Here is a 20518-nt window from a genome sequence, read left to right as displayed (position 1 = left end):
ATGTGCGAAGGATACGGAGGCATCGGTTAGCCCCGAATTGTTGCTCTTGGAGAATATTCTCAAAACATCAGCTTGACATTTGAACAGGACTCATCATCGGGCCACCGGTTAATAGTAGTGGCCGCTGTTGCCGGATGGTGATTCAGGGTCACATCGAGGCAACAAGTCCATAGCGTCGCACCTCAAGGATCCAAGCCAAGTGCCAAGTGAGGTGCACGTTTAGTTATATTCGAAAAATAAATCATCGCATGCACGGATTACGCATTGCTAGGTACTAGTATTACCAGAGAGTTGATAATGCTAATAAACCAGGCATACTAGTATCCAGCCGGCGCAAGACAAAACAAGCTCGAGATATTCTATTCAGCTGGCGGTCGAAACAAGTTCTGCAATACTGTAATCCTTGCATCAGCAATAAATAATGTTAGCTTCAGGGTGAATCATATCGTAATCCAAAGGGAGTTTTTTTCACCACGGAAAGAAAATCCCATCTTGGATGTAGTTTCTAGTGACAGTCTGTGGCGTCGTGCGATGTCCGCTTCCATTCTTGACAAAAACACCGTAAGATATCGGATGGATAAGCCTGTACAGGTATACAGCATGATGAGCGTGATGTGATAAATGAAAGGGAAGACGTGTCTCTGGGCTAATGGTCCCAGGAACGGTTAGGTAACTCTTTGTGCTTTTAATAAATTTTAACGTACCTCAATAGTATAAGTAATGCTGCATCGTCATCAATTTCACTGCAATTCACGTACATCACAAGATGATTGACCGGTGTTTAATTGTGAATAACCTCCACATCATTTGTATATGACGAACTGCAATAAAAACGTGTCGATAATAACTTATATATATCCCATGCACTAGAAACTGATCTAAGTCACGAGTGTACTCTGACGGAAACAGAACAAGACATGAAACTAGGTTGTATGTACCGCTGGAGTAAACAGTAATTAGGACCCAACCAAGAATCAAGTCTACCGTAGCGCTGGTCTACACCGCCAATCAAAGCCACCGACTTTATTTTTGTTCGGACATCAATCTGATCACACGATCCTGGATAGGGATGTAAAACGGTGGACGGAATTGGCGGGCCGGGCCCGGGAGAACATGCAATGACGAAGGGCTGGGGGACACAAATATCCCCTTCCCAGAAATGATTTCCTACATGTGGTGCCACTATGTCCCACAACAAGACGAATAAGTAGGCGAGTAAGCAGGAACAAAACAACCGCATCCAGCGTATCATAGCATTCCGTATCTGCATTTCGATCACCAGAGGCGTTAGGCCATCATGAATGCCATGCCTGGTGCGCGTATGTGCGATGAGAATATCTCGTTGCATCAGTCTGGAGCAATACTGCTCCTCCGGTTGCTAGAAGAGAAGCATCAGTTGCAATTGCAAACTGAAAATACATCCTTGAAAGCTCAGATTGGTCGAGCAATGTGCTAACAGCGATTCATTCGGTGGCCGCATTTGCCACAACAATCCAAACACCTTCGAATAAGGAATACAGCATGGTCAAAATATGTCCAGAGTACTGCAAAAACTCACAACGCCGTCCCACGAGAAGCCCCCGTGGGGAAAGCAAAGAAACCTCCGTTCCCGAAATCAGAATGATCTCAGCCCATCATACCTGCTGCCCGGCCGGATATGAAGCACACCGCAATAAGCATTGCGTCAATCACGGACCCTGCAAAGAGGACACTAGAATTAGACACGGAAGCGGTTGCCATTGTTATTTGTCTGCCGTATCGGTCGCATATCCATCCCACAAACACCACTTGCAGAGAAAATTCCATTGATTGTGCCTATTATCACGTTTGAATATGCTGTATTTTCTGCCAAGTTGAATTAGGTCAGGAATCCTGGCTGTCCAAGAGTAACGCTGTCCGCATTACCATATGTTATGTAGACTGCCCAGCATCAGGATAAGGATAGTCCTGATGTTATACCACGCGTAGTGAGCAGTCATGGTGGATGTAGGCGTGACTAGGGCGCCTAGGATGCATCCGTTCCAGAGCATATTAATGGGTCAGCTAGATAGGCGAGCCCAGTGTTTTTGGATACCACTTGTCATCTCATGGTGCCAGGTAAGTCGAAATAGTCTGACGCAAGTTGGGTTGAGTCAACAACTAGAATATCGTCAAGTGAAACTTTCGTCCTTGCCAAGAAGAAAGCACAACACTCACAAAATCGATATCAATACTTCACGGTAAAAACAAAGGAATCCTGAGTCTTACCGCAGAACTCCTGGTTGTTCTCAGACTGTAACATGGCCCGGGTATGTCACACATTGAAGCCAGGCTAGTTGATCCGAAGTTCGAACAGGGTAAACTTCTTTTAAATTCATGATGTTGCATGCTTTTTTCATCAGCTACAGAAAACAAAGACTTGTAGCGAAACAGTTACGTATTTGAGCTCAAGGGTATCTGAAATGGCTGGTCTGGGCCAAAGTACTGTTGAATATCGGCACCTCCAAGCGGAGTATGAATGTTTCTGTGTCCGTCCTTGTTGCAACGAGGCAGTTATTACCAGGCAGGGGGCGGGAAAAGAACAGAGTGTTGGTGGGCACGAAAGAAAATGGGCAGCGGGAAAGGTCCGAAAGGAGGGACGGGCAGAGTTGAAGCGGAGCATATGCATGAACATGCAGCGATGTTACTATTAGGCGGAAAAGCGGGCGCGGGATTGATTCAATGATTGTCACGGTCGTTCGAAACACCAAGCGGAGTTTAGACTCTGCCTAATGTCACAGCGGCGACGCCCGCCGGCGTGTGTTTTGATTCAAACTAACCCTAACCCCATAAACGTTCGACATGGCAAGCGCGGGGTTCATGTCCCTTCGGTTGGCACTTCCCACCTAGCCACCCTTTTCTTCGTTTCCTTCGTTTCCGTTGCTTCGTCTCTTGCCATGGACTACGACAGAAAATCGACTGTATCTTCGTTCTATGGAGGACGCAGAGGCTCATTTGATGCTCTGAATCATTCACAATCTCCCGATTACGCTCCATCTGGTCGTCCACGAGACGATACTTCTTCTTTCTATGCTGATCGACAAACACGGACGAGCCATGATATGTTAACGGGTGGACAATCCGCAGGGTATAACGCATCATCTTTTTTTGCCGCCGGACGCCTAGAACCGCTGAAAGGCGGACGTGATGAGGAAGAAGAAGCTCCGGAAGCTCAGACCTGGGATGTTTATGCAGACTTTAACAACGCTGGCCCAAGATACAGCACTGCTTTCGGCATTGGGCAACATCAAGAAGCAGGGTATGCACGTGAAAGAGCTAACATGTCCTACCAAGCTAACCAATACCCAGCTATCATCAACTTCCCCCACCTCCGCCTCCGCCTGGTGCCAAGACAGACGGTGATGCTGACAGTGCTCACACTCCGGTGGAGCTTGTTACGGTACCTGCACTTGGTCCAGAATGGCAGCTATCTGAGATGAAAAACATGACTAAATCGGGTCGACGAGAAATTAAAAGTGAGAAGCGGAAAGAGAAGTGGAAAGCCTGGCATCGTGGGGAGACGGGTTTGTGTGGAAAGTGGTTCACCAAAAGGTTCCTTGCCTTCTTCATATTTATGTGGGCCGCCATGTAAGTCATTCTCGTCTGCCCGAGCACGAAGATATTGAAAGATTATGTAGCATCGGCTCTATCCTCGCAATCACCATCCCTCGAGTACCTGGTCTGTCGATCAACAACTCCACACCTCTAGTTGCCGCCACTGGGAGTTATAATGCTTCAATTCCAACACAATTCTCCCGGTACCCAGCCAATTTCTCATTTCCAGCGTACGCAGATATCCAAGTTGATACCACCGCCAATATTATTCCCCTTACCATCAACCACATCTCTGCACAAGTATGGGATCCGACCACGAATCTGCAAGTCGGCACCGGTTACTTTGGAAAAGACACACTCCCCGCCAAGGCATATCCCAAGATTCAGATCCCGCTCAACTTTTCGTATGTTGCATCAAATGACACGGATCCGACGTGGAACGAGTGGTATAATGCCTGCAAGAATGCTGGGATTTATGCTAACGGGACAAGGCCAGGTCAGCGGTGCAATGTCATGATTGCTTCTGTTTGCTCATCAGAATGACAGGCGTAAATTTCCAGCTCATTCTTACGATGGACATTGCCGGGCTGCCGTCAACGCAGTCCCAATCCACACAGGTGGATGCGGCTCCTTGCCCTATTGAGCTACCCATCAATGCAGACTGATGCCGCTATTTACTGGACTCATTTACGTGTCGCCGCTTGTCTACCTGCTTATTCTGGTTCTCCTGTGTCATGGGACGTTGCACTATCTCCGCTATTACATAGTCTTGAATATCGGACAAGATGACTATCCGTCGTTATTTTACGGTCTGCGCATTCGCCTTACCACAGTCTGTCTTTATTTTGTCTTTTCATTTTAGTATTCGTGGCGTTACTCACCATCACGATGTGCAAACAGACTGGTATTGGATTATAATTAATGCTGGCATCGATCAATGATTCTGGTTCTATTTACTGATTCTCACTTTGATTTTCGTGGTGACTTCAGGTTGCCAGCTTATGAGACTGGTCCCAGGGTTTACAACCCTGGATGGTTGAGCACAATCGCCTATTGCAACGCCGCACTATACGTTCGCCTCGCACTCAGATTGACGTCGCTTACTTTCCAGAACTGGAGCGGCAGAAGCTTCGATTCTCGATGACGAGACTTACGCGCTTGACCTTCTTCCTGCAATAGTGCCCACGTTGCGCCCGGAGCTTGCTCGTTTCCCTGATCATTTATAAGAGATAAGAAGATGCATGCCGTGGATTTTTTACGCGCGAACCCCATTTTCTGCGTCTCGACCAGATGCAGGCGGTGTATTCGGCCAACAGTATCATAGCGGCAAGGAGTTTGCAGGTCTACACAGTGCGTTCCCTTGTCAACCCGACAGTCGTTGATAATAATAGATAACGCATGCACCGCCAGTACCTATACAGTGCGTATCACTGTCCGAAGTCCTTCCATGTTCTAAACACAGCTCAGCGTCAATGGCTACATTCTGGGTAGGATTGTCCCAATGTATTGCGGTTCCGTTTGTTGTTAAACTCTGTTGCTCAGATCTACGATTATGCTTGTTCGTTTCATCAGGAGGTAATTTACTCGTTCATTTTCATTCTCATATTAACGATCCTTTTATAGTGGACGTTCCTGTTTCGGTCACGCTGGTCCAAGGTAAAAGGCCTTTATCTCGTCGCACGATACGTGCCTTTTCTCCTCTTAGCCGGACATTTATATAGTGCGTTCGGCTCCTAAACTCGTATCATGAATTGACCTATCGTGCTTCAGTGAACTTCATCCCAAATGAGAACTCTGATGTATGTGAACGCTCAGTGGATTTGTTACCTCAATGACGCCGACCGCATGACTTTGCCAGAAATGCCAGTTGTTGAACAATATTTGCTCATGTGCGTGCATCGTGCATACATTCAAATACATCCTCGCTGAGCCATACCTCTCACAGGTTTCAGCCTGATATCAGTCTTTTGTTCTGAATGTATATCTCCCTTCCCGGCAAAAGCCTCACGATCCTGATCACATCCATACAGGCTTTTTTGTCCTCAGGACATATACGCTCTGGAACAACAACAAAATTGTGCTCGCCACCATGATCACTACCTTCTTTGTGAGTCCCATCTTCACTGTACCTCGAACTTGTGTAAGTATAGCTGTCAGGCTGTTGTCGTATCATCTATAAGCTATGCTTTCGCCACTACTGCTACTGCACCATGTACGCGCTCCTACCTTTGCCTTGGCATTCTACTACTATTCACATTGCTTTTTCACAGGGACGACCAGCGGAATCCCGGGCATCACAGGCTGCTACCAGAGCTCGTCTGTCGTCCAGCTCTTCATACCATTTCTGCTCTTAATTGGGCTTGAATTTGGTACGTTACCTGGGATGGGGTGTTTACATGCGCAGACACGCGCTGACTGACGCTCCCTAGGTCTCTTGTCCCTCACGCTCATACGCGCTATACAGAGCTGGCGGTCAAGCAATAGCCGTATCTACGCCGTCCTGGTGAAGCATAACATATTCTACTATGCATGCGGTCTGTGTGAGTCAGGACATACACAGGTTTTTATGCCATTATCCTGTGCTCATTAACAATGGTTCTCGTTACAAAAGTTTTCTCGGGGGTAAATGTCCTTACGTTGCTGCTCTTCCATGTGCGTGAACCTTCAAATTTCTCTACCACCGAGTCATTGATCACCAGTACTCATAGTACGGATATCAATCCATGTTCCAAGAGTGCGCATTTTTATCCTGCCATGCGCAGACTTATTAATAGCACCCCTAAACTCACACCTATATGCAGTTTCCAATTCGTCATTCTCGCGATCCTTGCCACGCGCATGCACCTCCACCTGTGGCATACCGACCGACATGCACATGGCTCTAGCGCCTTCGTGTGCATTCCTATGTCTGACATTTCATCCGCGGGCAGTCCGACGTGATGTTCGGCGTCGTTCAAACGTGTATGGAGTGGTGCTTGAACTGTACGAGGTCAGCAGAACTGAGCTTAGTCAGATCTGGGATCCGCGCGCTTAAAAATGCAGTTTCTGTTGTGGGCGGGAGCTGCAATGGACTTCAAGTGGATTTGTTAATAGATATCGAGCTTCCACTGCTTGCAGTGGTAGATAAATGTATTCAGATCAAGATTTTGGGTGTGCTGAAGTCAGAACTTGAAGCACTCCAAACTCGAGCATTCGAGAGGGCGATGGATGTTTTACACTTGACCCGTGACACAGCCATGATTCTGAAACGTCGGTGTCATTCATGTTTGACTTCAGAATTTGCTAACCTTCAGTACCCAATCCGATTCTTTACGTACTCACTTCCGGCGGGGTGAGTGCAAATTCCGATGGGACTAGCTCTATTCGATCGACACTTGATAAAGGGAGGTCCAAAGGGGGGAAACTAACTCAGGGCAGTGCAGTGGCTTACATTCGCCAATGATATTGGTTGCATAACACCACACACCGTTTCAAGTTTCAAGTGAAACTTCGGGGGTTTTCAGCTGGAGATATATAAGCAGGTGCATGTGTATCCCTTGCGTGCAAGACCAAATTTCTGCCTCTCGACCGAATGGAGACGAAGTACTCATCTGAAGATATCGCAGCGGCGATGAGTTTGCAGATTTACGCAGTGCGTCTCTTTGTTTTCGATACTTTGAAGGGCTAATGATATCACATATCTTCAGCACGTATACAGTGAGTACTTATCTAGATCACTCTTCCTTGTCCTTACACAACTCAGCGTCGATGGCTACACTCTGGGTGGGCTTGTCTTGATGTCTTTCCGTCCGCTGTTAGTAAACTTGCTTGCAGGTCTATGAATACGCTTGTTCATTTCAAGAAGAGGTAACGCTTCGTTATAAGCCTCATTTTTCGTATACATTGATCATCATGTGTTGTTTAAAGTGGACATTCCTGCTTCAATCGCGGTGGACCAAGGTAAAAGGTCTTTATATCGCTACCCGATTTGTGCCTTTTCTCCTTTCGATCATACATCTATATGGTACGTTCGGCTTCAGCTTCAGCACAGATTGTTTCGGTGATAGTTTGATTTGCCATACTTCAGCGAACTTCATTCCGAACGACGACCCTGCTGTATGTGAACTTGCGGTAGACTTACTGATTACCATCTGACATTGCCCTGCAGAAATGTAAGGTCTTGATGAGTATTTGCTCAGGTATGTACACGGTACAGATATTTATGCACATCTTTGCTGAGAGTCCTCTTTCCTCCCACAGTTCTCGGCCAGATATCAGTCAGTTTCTCCGAATGTATTTCTCCTCTCTCTCAACATGCCCACGTTTTTGATCCAATTCATTCAGTCTTCTTCCTCCTCCGAACATATGCACTCTGGAGACATAATCGATTCGTGCACGTTTTCATACTGGCTTTTACCCCCGTGAGTTCAATGTTCTCGTACCTGAAGGCCATTGTAGATGTATCAGTTAGGTTGCCATCATAGCATGCGTCGGCACTGCCTATGCCTCTATTGTTACCGCATCTTGTACGGGCTCTCGCCTCCTAATCGGTACCCTGCCCACCATTCACATTCTCTCTCCACTCTCACAGACGAGACCAGCGCAATCCCAGGCATCACAGGTTGTTATAGCAATAGCAACCTCTTCGTATCTTTTCTTCTCTTTTTTATATTTGAACTGGGTTTGTCAATTGGGACATATGTATGCACAGATACCTGACCAATGTTTCTTTAGGTCTCATGTTTCTTACGCTCTTACATGCCATACAGAGCTGGCGAATGACCAACGGCCGTCTGTACATCATCCTGGTGAAGAGTAACATTTTCTACTATTCATGCAGTCTGTGTGAGTCAAAACACACATATGTCACCCATCTTTCTATGCTCAAACGATGGTTCTGGTTTCGGAAGTTTTATCAGCAGTAAACGTCTTTACGTCGCGATATCTCCATGTGCGTAAACCACTCATGCACTGTATGACCGACCAAGACACTGATATTCCGCATACCCAGTACGAGTACCACGTCATGTTCCAAGAGTAGGCATGTCCAAATTTGTCTGTGCATTCATACTGATAACACCAGTTATCAGTCTATCATCCTTGCGATCCTTGCCTTGCGCATGCACCTGCATATTTGGCAGGTCGACCAGCAGTCACACAACATAGATGCTCTCGTTTGGACTTCTCTGTCCGATATATGATCTGTGGGCAGTACGTGGAAGGGATCAACATAGGATCTTCAGACGTCAGTCTTTAATGAATCAATAGTGAAGTGCACGCGTCAAACGGATATACAATGTGGATACAAAAGAAAATACACGTGATGTCGGGATAATCGCACAGAAGATGTCGGTGTGTCAAAACGCATATGCAGCCGCTTGCATGGAGGGCAGAGTCGCCGTTGGGAGAATACATTACCCTACATTCTACTTGAAAGCTAAGTGAAAGGCGGATGAAGATCGTAACATGGGTGACATTACTGAAGACTCACCAGCGAACCAAGCACGCGTGCTAGCCTTTGTAGCTTCATCGCTTGCCTCCATCATGGACAGGTGCAACTCGAGGCCTTCTGCATATCTACCTGTCCGAAGTAGTATAATGCACAAATGCCTGTTGGCGAATTGCCACAGCGACTTGAGGTCCCAGCCGAAGAGCTGTAAAAATACGTTAAGCAGGAAAAATATTCTCGGCTGCATCGAACAATGTACCATTGTGAATTCCTCGTACATAGTATGGATTGGCAGGTTGGCAAAGAACTTGCTGGCCTTCGCAGCGGCAGTGAAAATTTCAACAGCTTCGTTGTAAAACTTGTTATTGAAGGCAATGGTTCCCAGTTGGACTTGCAGATACGCCTGATGCGCAAAGCGCAGACCAATCAATTACGCACAAACCAGTGCATGATCAAGTGGATGATGCTCACCTCCACGACAAGACAGGCAACATGATCTACACTGGGACCGGCAGCTAGCTCTTTGACACGCATCATTGCTGCTTCATGTTCATTTGCATTGAACAATGCGATAGCCTGAAACCCTTCATGAAGCTTGAAGCGTGGTGGATGCAAAACAAATATAACCTGCCTTGATCAAGAAAAGGAGAAGGGTGATCTTCGAGTCTCCGTTTGCGAACGTGAACGCGAAGTCAAAGGCTGCCCCGGCGTCGCGGACATTCTGTTTGCCGCAGAAAGCTATACCTTTGGTGATATATCCTATCAAAGAAGGCTTTATGCTGAGGGACTATGTCGAGATGATAGTTAGCATATTTTAAGGAGGTATGATGCGTCATTGTCACCTTGGCCGCATTTTGAAGGGCGCGGTCCCAGTCAAGTTTGCGAGCCATAATGAGTGAGCGATTAGCATAGGAGATGTGGTTGGTGGCATCAGCTTCGATCTCTTGCGTGAGTAGCTCTTCAGCCCTTGATAAGTCTCCCGTGATAAATGCTTCACGGACGGTCGTGGTGACAGGGAGGATCTGCATGAAGTATGCTCGTGTTACAATTACATTATACGAGCATAGGGTGGAAACATGCCTTTGGATCAGTGCCTTGGTCTTTAGGGCCTCTCTGACGATTTTCGAGGCTGTAAATGTGCTGATCCTCGATGGAAACCCGCTCGGTAAGTTCCCAGATCTGATTGTCACCAGCGCCACTTCCCCAAAGCTGAATTTTTGTGTGGTCTGAGGCGGATAGGTCTAGGCTGAAATTCGTGCCATGAACCAATATCCTGAAAATACGACAAGAACAAATTCACATCCAGACATATGCGGTATGAGAAATGTGCGAACCTGATGCCTTTAGCGTTTTTGACGTCCGAGTCTTCGATATCCCATTTGAAGGGGTTTGATACAGCAACGACTGCAAGGCCATTTTGGGGGTTGCCTTCGATCCCAAGATATTTTTCAGTGCGGCAAGACTTTATGAACCACCCGTTCTTGTCGCCATCACGCTGGAAGGTCCACTGCGAACCAAGAAGCTAGTCAACATACAGCCTGTCCGCGACGGGATGATAAATTACCGCCTGGTTAGGGCCATCATGGGGGGTAAAACCGATGACTAGGTTTATGCAATGTTAGTGAATTTTCCCTGCAACCTGGAACAGGGATGATGCTTACTGGAGTAGTTATCATTTCCAGAGAGGTCGACAGTAGTGCCTCCCCGACAATTTTTGAGGCTGTAAGTGTGCTGATCCTTAATGGAAACCCACTCGGTAAGTGCCCAAATCTGATTGGCGCTACTACCCCCACTTTCCCAAAGGTGAATTCTCGTGTGATTTGATAATTTTCCACCGTCTAGGTCTAAGCTGAAATTTTTGCCATAGACCATTATCCTGCCAACAAAAACCAATTTACGACCAGACGTGCGCGGTATGAAAAACATGTGCACCTAACGCCTTTAGCGCCATTGACATTTGAGTCTTTGACATCCCACTTGAAGGGGCCTGATACAGCAACGACCATGGCGCCATTTTGGGGGTTGCCTTTAATCCCAAGATATTTTCCGGAGCGGGAAGACTTTATGAACCACCCGTTTTGGTCGCCATCGCGCTGCTGGAAAATCCACTAAGAACCAAGAAGCTAGTTAATAAGACCTGTCCGCAGTGGGATGGAAAGTAAGCGCATTACCGCCTGGTTGGAACCGTCGTAGGGGCGAAAGCCAATGACTAAGTTAAGGGAACATTAGTACTGGCTTGAGATACCCTGAAGCAGGGATGATGTGCTTACTTAAGTAGTTATCTTCACCCGAGAGGTGCATAGCAGTACCTCCCTTACAGTTCTTCAGGGTGTATGTGTGTTGGTTCTTGATGCGAGCCATCGTAGTGCTTGCTTGCTAGAATGCGGCTGTCAGCTTTAAGTGGAACACTGTACTTATACCAAGTACCTGCCCAGGGAATAAGGAAGCTCAAATGTTCAACGCCCAACGCCCAATGCCTAATACCCCCAACCTCAGGCTCGTGGCTGAAATGAGTATTGACACGCATCGTTGCATCCTCGTGTTCATCCGAGTCTGGATTGAACTTAAATGCAACAGGCTGAAACCCATGATGAAGCTCGAGGCGTGAAGGATGCAAATCAAATTTACATGACCTGCCTTGGAGAAGTTTGCGCAAGTTAGATTTCAAGAATCTAGATTTTAGGTCTACTCACTACTTACCAATTCATCGATCTCCGTCCGAGGGCGATGGTCCGACGGTTCCGACTGATTTTCACTGATATTCATTATTCACTGAGCGCTCAGCTCTGTTGAACTCCCACCACCAGCAGAGCTGTGCTGTTTTTTTCCACGGCTCGATACTTGTTGATTGTGGTTTGACTCTCCGTTGCACGCACTCACATCGTTACAGTCGAGCTAAAAATTTGAAGCACTTGGACTCTTTATCGCGGTGAGTATGTCGGCGTACGTGCTTACTATCGGGGCATGCCAATTATGTGCTTATGCTGCTGACAGCAACTACGGTGGGTCTACTTGTAACCGGATGATGCATGACAAATTTAAATCACTGATCCATCATGCATCAGATCTCAGCCTTGAGCGACATCACACGGGGCAAACTAGTAAAATCAATCAGCGATATCAGGGAGTTGAGGTGCAAGCGCCATTACAAATTATTTAAAGTTGAGTTGAACAGTCCACTGTCATTTGTCCCCGTACGATAGGACCTCGACACGTCATCCCAAACCACCTTCTATGCCGCAGCTGGCATCACAAAAATACTAAATCAGCTTCAGTGTTACCAGTGATTGGCATGATCGTAGCTCTCCGCCCGGTAAGAAGTTCTCACAACACAGATGGACAGCCAGTATCAACACACTAGTCGTTCATCTCAAATTTCAAATGGCATCGTAGCTCCGAACGGTGCATCAGCATCTCTCATCACAGGCCCCTCCAAGATAACCACTAACCAGAGAGACAAAGGATAAAGCCTATGACTGGACAGAAAGATTTGAAAGAACCATCAAATACAAAGAACAACGACCAATTTTCCGGATGCAAAGGTGTGGGCTGTGTCTCTAGCGTTGGAACGGGCACGGACTGCAAGGGAACCAAGGCCAGACCTCTATGGCGGGAGGCTACAGCTCTGTCTATCGAGGACAGACTACAACACACGCGAGGACTACCGACTACGAGCCAGGACTCCTGCCACCGCTCCCGTCCCGTCCTGTTCTGCCAGAGCGCCCCGCTCCAGCGTTATCCAAGCACACTTAGATCAGTTGGTCTAAAATAGCGTGCGCTCAACTAGCCCGCATTATTCAAATGCATATACTACCTGAAGAAGTATGACGTTCGACGAGGGGAGGAAACGAACAGGAACAAGGCTTTCTGAAGAAATGCTAGAATGGAGTCATGATGGCGAGGACAGTTAAGATTCGTGATAGGCATCGGCGAGGTTTCCACTGAGGAGCGGTTCGGAGGCGCAGGAGGTAAGGCAGCGACTCTAATGCTATGATGCTATACTTAGCGAAATGATGAGATGCCATAATTGTCCTAGGCCTGCTCAAATCGGTGTGTCAGTGGTGAGCAAGGGTTCAGGTGAAGGGATCAGGACTGACTGGATAGCAAAAAACATTTCATCTCAGTCGATGAAGCGCATAGTGCTGATAGTGCACTGGCCAGTGGATATTGTGCACGTTCTCGTATGCTGAACGGAAATTAAAAGTTACAATATTTTGTACAAGTTATTATTTATTAATAGCTCGACTTTTACGACCACTTTAAGTTTGTCAAGCTCCGTAGTACTGCGATCATTGTGACCTGAACCTATGTTCCTAATAATGATGTCTACGCCCCCATCTCAATCTGCTCCCGGCTCATATATAAGATAAGAAGCTCACGATGTATATTCTGCAGAACCCTTTTCGCATCTCGAACGAATGGTGACAGAGACGGAGCATTTGACCAATGCTTTCGCAGCAGGGAGAAGTCTGCAGATCCTCGCGGTGCGTCTTTTTCTCGTCAATACGAGGATCGTTGATGATAAAATAAAATACATGTACCATCAGTACATCTACAGTACGTTCTGTCTGAAATCCTTCTCCTCTGTCCTAATACTACAGCTCAGCGTCGATGGCTACATTCTGGGTGGGCCCTTCCCGACGTATTCTTGTCCGTTGCTAAAATCGTTTGTGCAGGCCTACGAATATGTTTGTTCACTGCAACAAGAGGTAATGCACTTGTTCATAACAAGTGTCGATTTTTCAACTTTTTTGTTGTTACTGATACTACTCTGCTCAAAGTGGACGTTCCTGCATCGATCGCGTTGGACCAAGGTAAAAGGCCTCTATATCCTTACACGATATGTTCCATTTCTACTCCTCACCACGAATCTATATAGTGCGTTTCGACTCCCGAACACACATCTCAGATAATGAATTGATATGTTATGCTTCAGCGTGCCTCGTCCCAAATAATAATCCAGGTGTATGTGAACTTGCAGTGCTGACCAGATGAATGATGCTCACCGCATGCTGTCGCCAGAAATGTCGGACGTGGGTCAACATCTGCTCAAGTACGTACATCTTACATGCCCTTATGCACACATCCTGATCGAGAGCTATCTTTTAGGTTTTAGCATAATATTAGGCATTTGCTCCCAAAGTACATCTTCTTCCCGCAGCATACACGTCTTTCTCATCCGATTCATCAGGCTTTTTTATCCTCAGAACGTGCGCGCTATGGAACAACAATAGAATCGTGGTCGTATCCATGCTGTTAGTATCTATTGTGAGTCCTCCCGTGTTCACTACACCCAAGCTGGTGATAGATTCCTCAGTCAGGCTTTTGTCGCATCATCCATCAGCATTTCCTTTGCTGCTACTGCCACAGCACCATGTACGCGCTTTCATAAACACCTTGCTTATCATTACCATTCACCCCACTTTCACAGTTGCAACCAGCCATATTCCAGGCATCACAGGCTGCTACCAGGTTATGAGCAGTATCCAACTCTTCATACCGTTTCTTCTTTACTTTGCGCTTGCACTGGGTGGGAAACTAGGAGCATGTCTATGTTCAAATCGGTGCTGACAGACACTCTCCCCAGGACTCATGGCCCTCACACTCGTACGCGCCATCAAGAGCTGGCGGACGACCAACGGCCATCTTTATGTTGTCCTGCTGAGGCACAACATATCCTACTATGCATGTGGTCTTTGTAAGTCAAAAAGCGCGCACGCCGAGCCATATTTTCGTGCTCATCTCTCGTTCCTACAGTGTTCTCGGTGACGAACATCTTCACATCGCTGCTCCTCCATGTGCGTAAATCCCCTACATGCCTTTATGATCGAGCTGAAACCATTGTTGTGCATATTCAGTACGCATACCACGCCATGTTGCATGAGTACGTACTACCACATTTTGCGCATTCTAACTAGACATTCCCGAAACTTACACACGTATAGCCTCCAGTTTATCGTTCTTGCAATCCTCGCCACAAGCATGCACCGCCATCTCTGGCAAATGGACCCGCATACACACGTGTCTGACACCAATGTGCGTTTTCTTTTGTCCGAATTTTCAACCGCAGATCGTATGGCGGAACATCTTGTTCCATGGGGCGAACTTTGAGCTGCACGATGACTGGTGGGGGTTAACTAGATCGGTTCCGGGATACATTCAACTTATAGGAATATATTTTCTGTCGTGGAATGTATTTGGGTGGCTTTGGTATTTTCCATTACGATAGGTGTCAGGCTTCCTCTGCAAGCAATGGCGAATCAGTAGATACAGATCAGTGCTAGCATTTGATTGTACTAGTTTAATCAGAAGTAGGGCCTGACGACGATGAGAATCAATACATTGGATATGGCCCTTGCGATAAGTAGTGCACTCATCAAACAGGGCAGTATTAAGGTTTGCACATCCAAAAAGCTGTGACCTGCACAGATCAGTACAAGTCTCCAGGGTCGACACTAGCTTAGAGAGTCTAGACTGCTTAGCTAGAGCCTAGTAGGGCAGAGCTCAACGTTGCAACCGCCTCCGACAAGTCACGTAACATTTACAATCCATTTTTGCCTTTCAAACGAATAGTCTCTGATGCAGTTCCTGCTGATGCGCGTTGCTACTAACAACGTCACTCACGTAAAGTTCCCAGTTCGTCATCCTGACGATACTCGCTGCGCGCACTGGCATGCATATCCATCTCTGGAATTTGGACCGGCACATACATGCCCCCCGGCCCCGGGCCTTCGCGTTTATTTCTTTATTAGACATGCCCGCAACGGACCGTAATGCGTAACCTCTTATCGCCCGGTTTATTCGGTGTTTGTGAATGAAGGTTCAAGCTGGCGATGTCACTTGGATGTATTCTAGAGACCTGGTTAGGGCGCATGGGTCAGATTCTGGATCCACGCGCTTCAATGGAGGTTCTGCTGCGGAGGTGTTGGGGAGGTGCGTTGGGATTGAGGTTGTTTTAACATCGATAGGTACCAAGACGTGAATCGAGCACAATCAGGGTTTGAATGTGTTGGAGTATGACCTGTGAGTAAGCCCGACGGCAACGAGTGTTAAGTAGCTTTTGTTTGAGTACAAGTTACCACTGTGCATCGGGTAAACTTTCGGCGCTTCATTCCAATTCTAATCAGACTTGTTGACGCCGACGGATGCGGTTGATCCTCCCGAATCCGGTAGCACTTTCACTTGCTGTTGCTCTAAGTACCTGAGACAATGAATCTCATAATTAGCCCTATATAAAGGAAGCTATTCAAATCTGGCGCCTTCATTTGCTCGTCTGCTTGCGATACCACCATCTACCCATGCCTCCCCATGATCTTCCGCCCCCGCCAACTTGGATAATCCCCAATTTCGTGTTGAGGGTGGAAGACTTATCACATCCTGGGGCATCAATCTTCTTTGATTGCGTCAAGCCCAAGGAAGCACTCAAGCTCGCAGTTGAAGCATCTTATACCTGGCTGTATACCCCGTTCACGGCTCCAACGCAGTGAGTACTACGTGTTCTCAATTCACTATAAACATGTTGCGAATCATCTGTACTCCCAGCGTCAAGACAATCACACTCGTTCTCAGACCATTCGATGGCGTGGCGTACACTTGCGGCACGCATGAGATGAAAGAGATCAATTTCTCCCTCGATTGGATCAAATCATCAGAGGCTCGGGCACGAGATGAAATACTAGGCGTGCTGGTTCACGAGGTCGTGCATTGCTATCAGTACAATGGAAACGATACATGTCCGGGGGGTCTTATCGAGGGTGTTGCAGGTGTGCACGTTTTGACACTATCATTTGAATTTTGTCTTCAGAACTACTCGTAGATTTCGTGAGGCTGCATGCTGGTCTTGCACCACCACACTGGAGGCGTAGAGCTGAGGAGAAGTGGGACGCAGGGTACGATGCTACGGCGTACTTCCTCGACTGGATTGAGGAGCGCTGTGGCGAGGGGACTATCCGAAAACTTAATGGATCCATGAAGGATTCGATATACAGAGTGGAACTCTTTGAGAAGGTGACCGGAGAGAGCGTGAGTTCCCTGTATGCACTGTATTGTGAACACGTGAAAGAGACGGGGTAAGGTATCTCATGCATGAACCTTGATATATGATACTAGTAGCAAATATTTCCGTAGAAGCTACGCGCAGAAGTCGTAATGATAGATTGACATATAATGAAATGCACCATGATTTGTTGTACAAGAACCACGATACAACAATATGCCAAGAATACGACTAACCTCTATGGATGAAGACCCCGTAGGGTCGTACAATCAACACGCTTGAAGGATCTGACGAGGTTCGTGAAGCGCTCAAATATTGAGGCAATGCCGCGGCTGGCATAAAAACCGTTCTAAAAAAATTGGAGTTGAATCAGGATCTGTCACGTGTTTTCCGGTAAGCACCGAAAATAATTAGAGGCCAAGTAAGGCCCCTATTTCTTTCTTTACTCCTACTTTCATTCACTCAGCTGCCAACGAGAAGAATATGAAAGTGTTCCATCACAAGACCGACACACTTTCCCTTAGCGATTCGCACTTCTCTCCCATCCACATGAATTATTATGAGTCGCACATACACCAGCTGCCGGTGGAACTTTTACAGCACATATTTTCACTCATTGTCAATGACATCTCAGACTGTCCTAGTATTTTCAAATCGATAAATCACCGTATCTCTGGGAATTTTTCCAGCCCTCCCCTAGTCTTCACCCGGGTGTGCCGCCATTGGCGAATCATAGCACAATCAACACCGGGCCTTTGGTCCCGCATACAGGTTATGCTTTCCGGTGGAGACGAATCATTGCAGCCATTTCTTCCATGTCTGCTTCAATATTGGCTCGCCTGTTCTGGTGGTCAGCCTCTCACCCTTCGCATCTATACGGTCGATATATTCTGGAATTTCTACATATTTAATGCCGTTTGCTCCGTACAAAGTTACAGGTCACTTTCACACGCAGATCATCGACTTCTCGAGATTCTTCAAGCCGAGAGCAGGCGGTGGGAAACGGTTGGTGTGTTATGCGGAGATGAATGGCTCAATTCCAAGTTGGATACGCCACAGCTGGGAACTCTGGAATGTAGCTGGTCAGGTCTTAACAGATTCAATGCACCAAATCTCCGTCAGCTGCGTATCAGCAAGGGCATCGAGGATATCGCTACCAGTCCTATTCTTACCTGCAAAAATTTACGACATCTTCGTGTCCAATACACTTCCTCCAGGATCATCCGTTCCATTTCCATGATTTTCCCTCTTCTGCAGACAATTGCGGTGGCGGTCGTAACTAGTGATCATGATGACGCTAGAGGCCACTCGGTCACGTATTCTTGTCTCGAATCATTAACTCTGCCTCTGCCCTCGTGTGATGATGTTTCGGACTGGCTTACCGAAATATTTGACGGCCTTCATCTTCCTGTATTGCGGAAATTAACTCTGGTGGGATACCCATCCAAATGGATGGTTGATCGCACTATGGCTGCGTTGGCAGTCACCGCAACTTGCAAATTGGAAGTGATAGACTTTCACACGTCTGCGCTGCAGGGCGAAATCGATGTGGATGTTGTTGAGCCGTTGCTCTCAGTTGTGAAGGAGATTTCGGTCGAATCGGTGTTATTCCGATGTCGCTCCCCGCGCAATTAGCCAACAGACCATATGTGCCATACTGTGTTGAAACATATTGGGGATGGCAACAATCTTCTTGTGAGGGTGAGTGGTGGATTGTTGTGCATGCATAACGTAGTTCATGGCGAGTCTAGGATAAAAAGGCACTCCAGTTCATCCAGGTTTTTGGCATGTATCGGTACAAGGACACCCCTTCAGTTGGCTGCAAGAAAAAAGGACATTGACAACAGTTGGAGTAACTCTTACTATATATTACATCCCGAGAAATGCTCTAAGATCAATGGAAACTCCGGAATACAATTTAATTGCGAATTTAGTTATTAGCTTTCCTTCTAGTTTCGTCATCGTTTATTACCAACTCAGGAGCGCTACAGATATCTGCGTTTTATAGCTTCCCAAGGAGTTCCTGGTGATACTTCTTGACTTCTTCCATGACGTCAGACTTCGCGGGCCATCCGATAACGAGCCCTTCCTCGTCTGACGCATCAGGTTTGGGAATGACATGGAAGTGTACGTGGTCGACTACCTAGACGTGTAAACCAGTGTCAGTCGATCTGTCTAAGCCCAATAAAGAAGGCGCAGACAAACCTGGTGTGCGATGCGGCCATTATTCTTAGTGGTGGGGTCAGCTCTGCAGGTTCAACAGCAGGGAATGGGGAGAGAGGGACGATAATTGTATATGGGAACGCACCTGGAGGATGTTGTAGTTCTCAAGCCCTTGCGCAGTGGCGATCTTCTTCGCGATGGGCAGCACATCCGTAAGGTATTCATCTGGGAGCTCGTGTAGCTTTGCCGCGTGGTCTATTATGCATATTAGCGCCTTCACTCGTGACATAATTTTTTCCCTTTCCGATCACGGCTGACGCACCTTTAGGGATGATAAGAGCATGGCCCTTGGAGAGGGGGCCAATGTCAAGGAATGAGTAACTGATCTCTGGTAAATGTGTGCCAACGATTCGACGGAAGAAAAGGGACGAACGAAGTTTCTGTCTCGAGGAGCTTGAAGCTTGGGATCTCGCCTAGAACACAATAGCGCCGTGAATCGTGATAAGGTGGTGTAGTTGAATGACGAGAAGAAGTCAACACACCCTTGATGATCTTGCAAAATATGCAGGTGCTGAGTGATCTAGAGGATGTTTATTATACTCCAAAAGTATAATGGAAGGGAAGAATCTGACCGTGCTGCTGCCGCCATGGTAGTTTGAATTGAGGCAAATAGCGAAGGCTCTGTTATGGATGCCAGGTGGCGTGACGCGCCTTGATCTCACACGTGACCAGGCTGACAAAGCACGCGTCTTTTCGGCTTCCGTCTTCCTTTGGTTAATTCTCCAGTGTTCGCTTCATAACTTCAGTACAGGCTGCGCAGTTGAAGCGTCCACAGCATCGCGGTCCCGCAAACCTGCATCCATGTGTTTCTCTATTCGCTCAATGCAGTTCTGCGATTGTTGTGTCTATCTTTTCTCCTAACACTTTCATTGAAGATCTATTACCTTGCTCCTCTTTCCGACCTTGGTTTCTCAACATCTCTTCTGCTTCGTGTCCCTACTGGCTAACTCGTAATCCCAATACCCTGATCACATTTTCCGACTCTTTGTCCAATCACTCATTTCATATATCTTTCAGATCCACATGCCCATACGCATAGGAACGTGTCGAGGCAGACTATCCAATCTCTATACGTTTACCGTTCGTCAGCCACACGTTTGAGAAAGAGCAATGGGAGGCACTCAAAAAGTGTCTTGGTGCGTGTAATGCGGGCCTAGCGAGCGTGCTGGGGGTTGTTACTAGTGCACAAAAGCGCAGTAACAGTTCGGCTGTGGGTGAAGTCGTGCAGCAGGTCACGCAGACAGGTGAGAGCGCTCAGGTTGATGCCGCGTAGGCCTACATCGGGGTTCCTCCGTTCA

The 20518-nt window shown here is 47.1% G+C and overlaps 9 protein-coding genes across 9 annotated transcripts; 7 read left to right on the top strand and 2 right to left on the bottom strand.

Moving 5' to 3' along the window:
• The first annotated feature begins 2722 nt into the window (after positions 1 to 2722).
• On the top strand, positions 2723 to 4590 carry HD556DRAFT_1368140 (uncharacterized protein). The gene is made up of 4 exons (XM_041302860.1): positions 2723 to 3277; positions 3328 to 3606; positions 3657 to 4069; positions 4120 to 4590. Exons 1-4 carry the CDS (start codon positions 2751 to 2753, stop codon positions 4236 to 4238), a joined length of 1338 nt encoding a protein of 445 aa, XP_041160676.1. The 5' UTR covers positions 2723 to 2750; the 3' UTR covers positions 4239 to 4590.
• A 100-nt stretch (positions 4591 to 4690) lies between these two features.
• HD556DRAFT_412628 (uncharacterized protein) lies at positions 4691 to 6803 on the top strand. Its single transcript, XM_041310534.1, has 15 exons — positions 4691 to 4923; positions 4984 to 4993; positions 5041 to 5060; positions 5116 to 5148; positions 5197 to 5293; positions 5344 to 5372; positions 5432 to 5462; positions 5519 to 5551; positions 5604 to 5680; positions 5731 to 5785; positions 5844 to 5942; positions 6003 to 6113; positions 6185 to 6225; positions 6282 to 6307; positions 6375 to 6803. The coding sequence occupies exons 1-15, from the start codon at positions 4864 to 4866 to the stop codon at positions 6511 to 6513; spliced, it is 861 nt and encodes a 286-aa protein (XP_041160675.1). The 5' UTR covers positions 4691 to 4863; the 3' UTR covers positions 6514 to 6803.
• HD556DRAFT_1368127 (uncharacterized protein) lies at positions 6785 to 8397 on the top strand. Its single transcript, XM_041302859.1, has 10 exons — positions 6785 to 7204; positions 7260 to 7269; positions 7316 to 7335; positions 7387 to 7419; positions 7480 to 7576; positions 7640 to 7668; positions 7721 to 7751; positions 7813 to 7845; positions 7897 to 7973; positions 8287 to 8397. The coding sequence occupies exons 1-10, from the start codon at positions 7145 to 7147 to the stop codon at positions 8332 to 8334; spliced, it is 438 nt and encodes a 145-aa protein (XP_041160674.1). The 5' UTR covers positions 6785 to 7144; the 3' UTR covers positions 8335 to 8397.
• A 1657-nt stretch (positions 8398 to 10054) lies between these two features.
• On the bottom strand, positions 10055 to 10873 carry HD556DRAFT_1236625 (ricin B lectin domain-containing protein; the record flags this gene model as incomplete). The annotated part of the gene is made up of 4 exons (XM_041297842.1): positions 10055 to 10274; positions 10336 to 10508; positions 10566 to 10603; positions 10663 to 10873. The coding sequence occupies 4 exons, from the start codon at positions 10871 to 10873 to the stop codon at positions 10055 to 10057; spliced, it is 642 nt and encodes a 213-aa protein (XP_041160673.1).
• A 902-nt stretch (positions 10874 to 11775) lies between these two features.
• Positions 11776 to 12599, top strand: HD556DRAFT_1368074 (uncharacterized protein). The gene has a single exon (XM_041302858.1). The coding sequence runs from the start codon at positions 11937 to 11939 to the stop codon at positions 12159 to 12161; it is 225 nt and encodes a 74-aa protein (XP_041160672.1). The 5' UTR covers positions 11776 to 11936; the 3' UTR covers positions 12162 to 12599.
• A 1008-nt stretch (positions 12600 to 13607) lies between these two features.
• Positions 13608 to 15372, top strand: HD556DRAFT_1368065 (uncharacterized protein). Its single transcript, XM_041302857.1, has 13 exons — positions 13608 to 13627; positions 13678 to 13710; positions 13783 to 13879; positions 13938 to 13966; positions 14024 to 14054; positions 14111 to 14143; positions 14193 to 14269; positions 14323 to 14377; positions 14433 to 14531; positions 14589 to 14699; positions 14759 to 14799; positions 14860 to 14885; positions 14947 to 15372. Exons 1-13 carry the CDS (start codon positions 13613 to 13615, stop codon positions 15110 to 15112), a joined length of 813 nt encoding a protein of 270 aa, XP_041160671.1. The 5' UTR covers positions 13608 to 13612; the 3' UTR covers positions 15113 to 15372.
• A 797-nt stretch (positions 15373 to 16169) lies between these two features.
• HD556DRAFT_1368048 (plant basic secretory protein) lies at positions 16170 to 17328 on the top strand. The gene is made up of 3 exons (XM_041302856.1): positions 16170 to 16484; positions 16544 to 16764; positions 16818 to 17328. The coding sequence occupies exons 1-3, from the start codon at positions 16300 to 16302 to the stop codon at positions 17072 to 17074; spliced, it is 663 nt and encodes a 220-aa protein (XP_041160670.1). The 5' UTR covers positions 16170 to 16299; the 3' UTR covers positions 17075 to 17328.
• A 218-nt stretch (positions 17329 to 17546) lies between these two features.
• Positions 17547 to 17870, top strand: HD556DRAFT_1236524 (uncharacterized protein; the record flags this gene model as incomplete). Its single annotated transcript, XM_041297833.1, has 1 exon — positions 17547 to 17870. A coding segment is annotated over one exon (324 nt), but the record flags the coding sequence as incomplete, so codon positions are not given.
• A 1129-nt stretch (positions 17871 to 18999) lies between these two features.
• Positions 19000 to 19809, bottom strand: HD556DRAFT_1431912 (HIT-like domain-containing protein; the record flags this gene model as incomplete). Its single annotated transcript, XM_041305064.1, has 7 exons — positions 19000 to 19140; positions 19203 to 19226; positions 19306 to 19415; positions 19483 to 19541; positions 19594 to 19633; positions 19703 to 19740; positions 19793 to 19809. The coding sequence occupies 7 exons, from the start codon at positions 19807 to 19809 to the stop codon at positions 19000 to 19002; spliced, it is 429 nt and encodes a 142-aa protein (XP_041160668.1).
• Positions 19810 to 20518: the final 709 nt, after the last annotated feature.

The sequence above is a fragment of the Suillus plorans genome (assembly GCF_016647745.1).
Source record: "Suillus plorans strain S12 chromosome Unknown HD556scaffold_25, whole genome shotgun sequence".
NCBI lineage: Eukaryota > Fungi > Basidiomycota > Agaricomycetes > Boletales > Suillaceae > Suillus > Suillus plorans.
The sequence above is the reverse complement of the archived record's forward strand: the minus strand, read 5'-3'. Positions and strand labels throughout refer to the sequence as shown.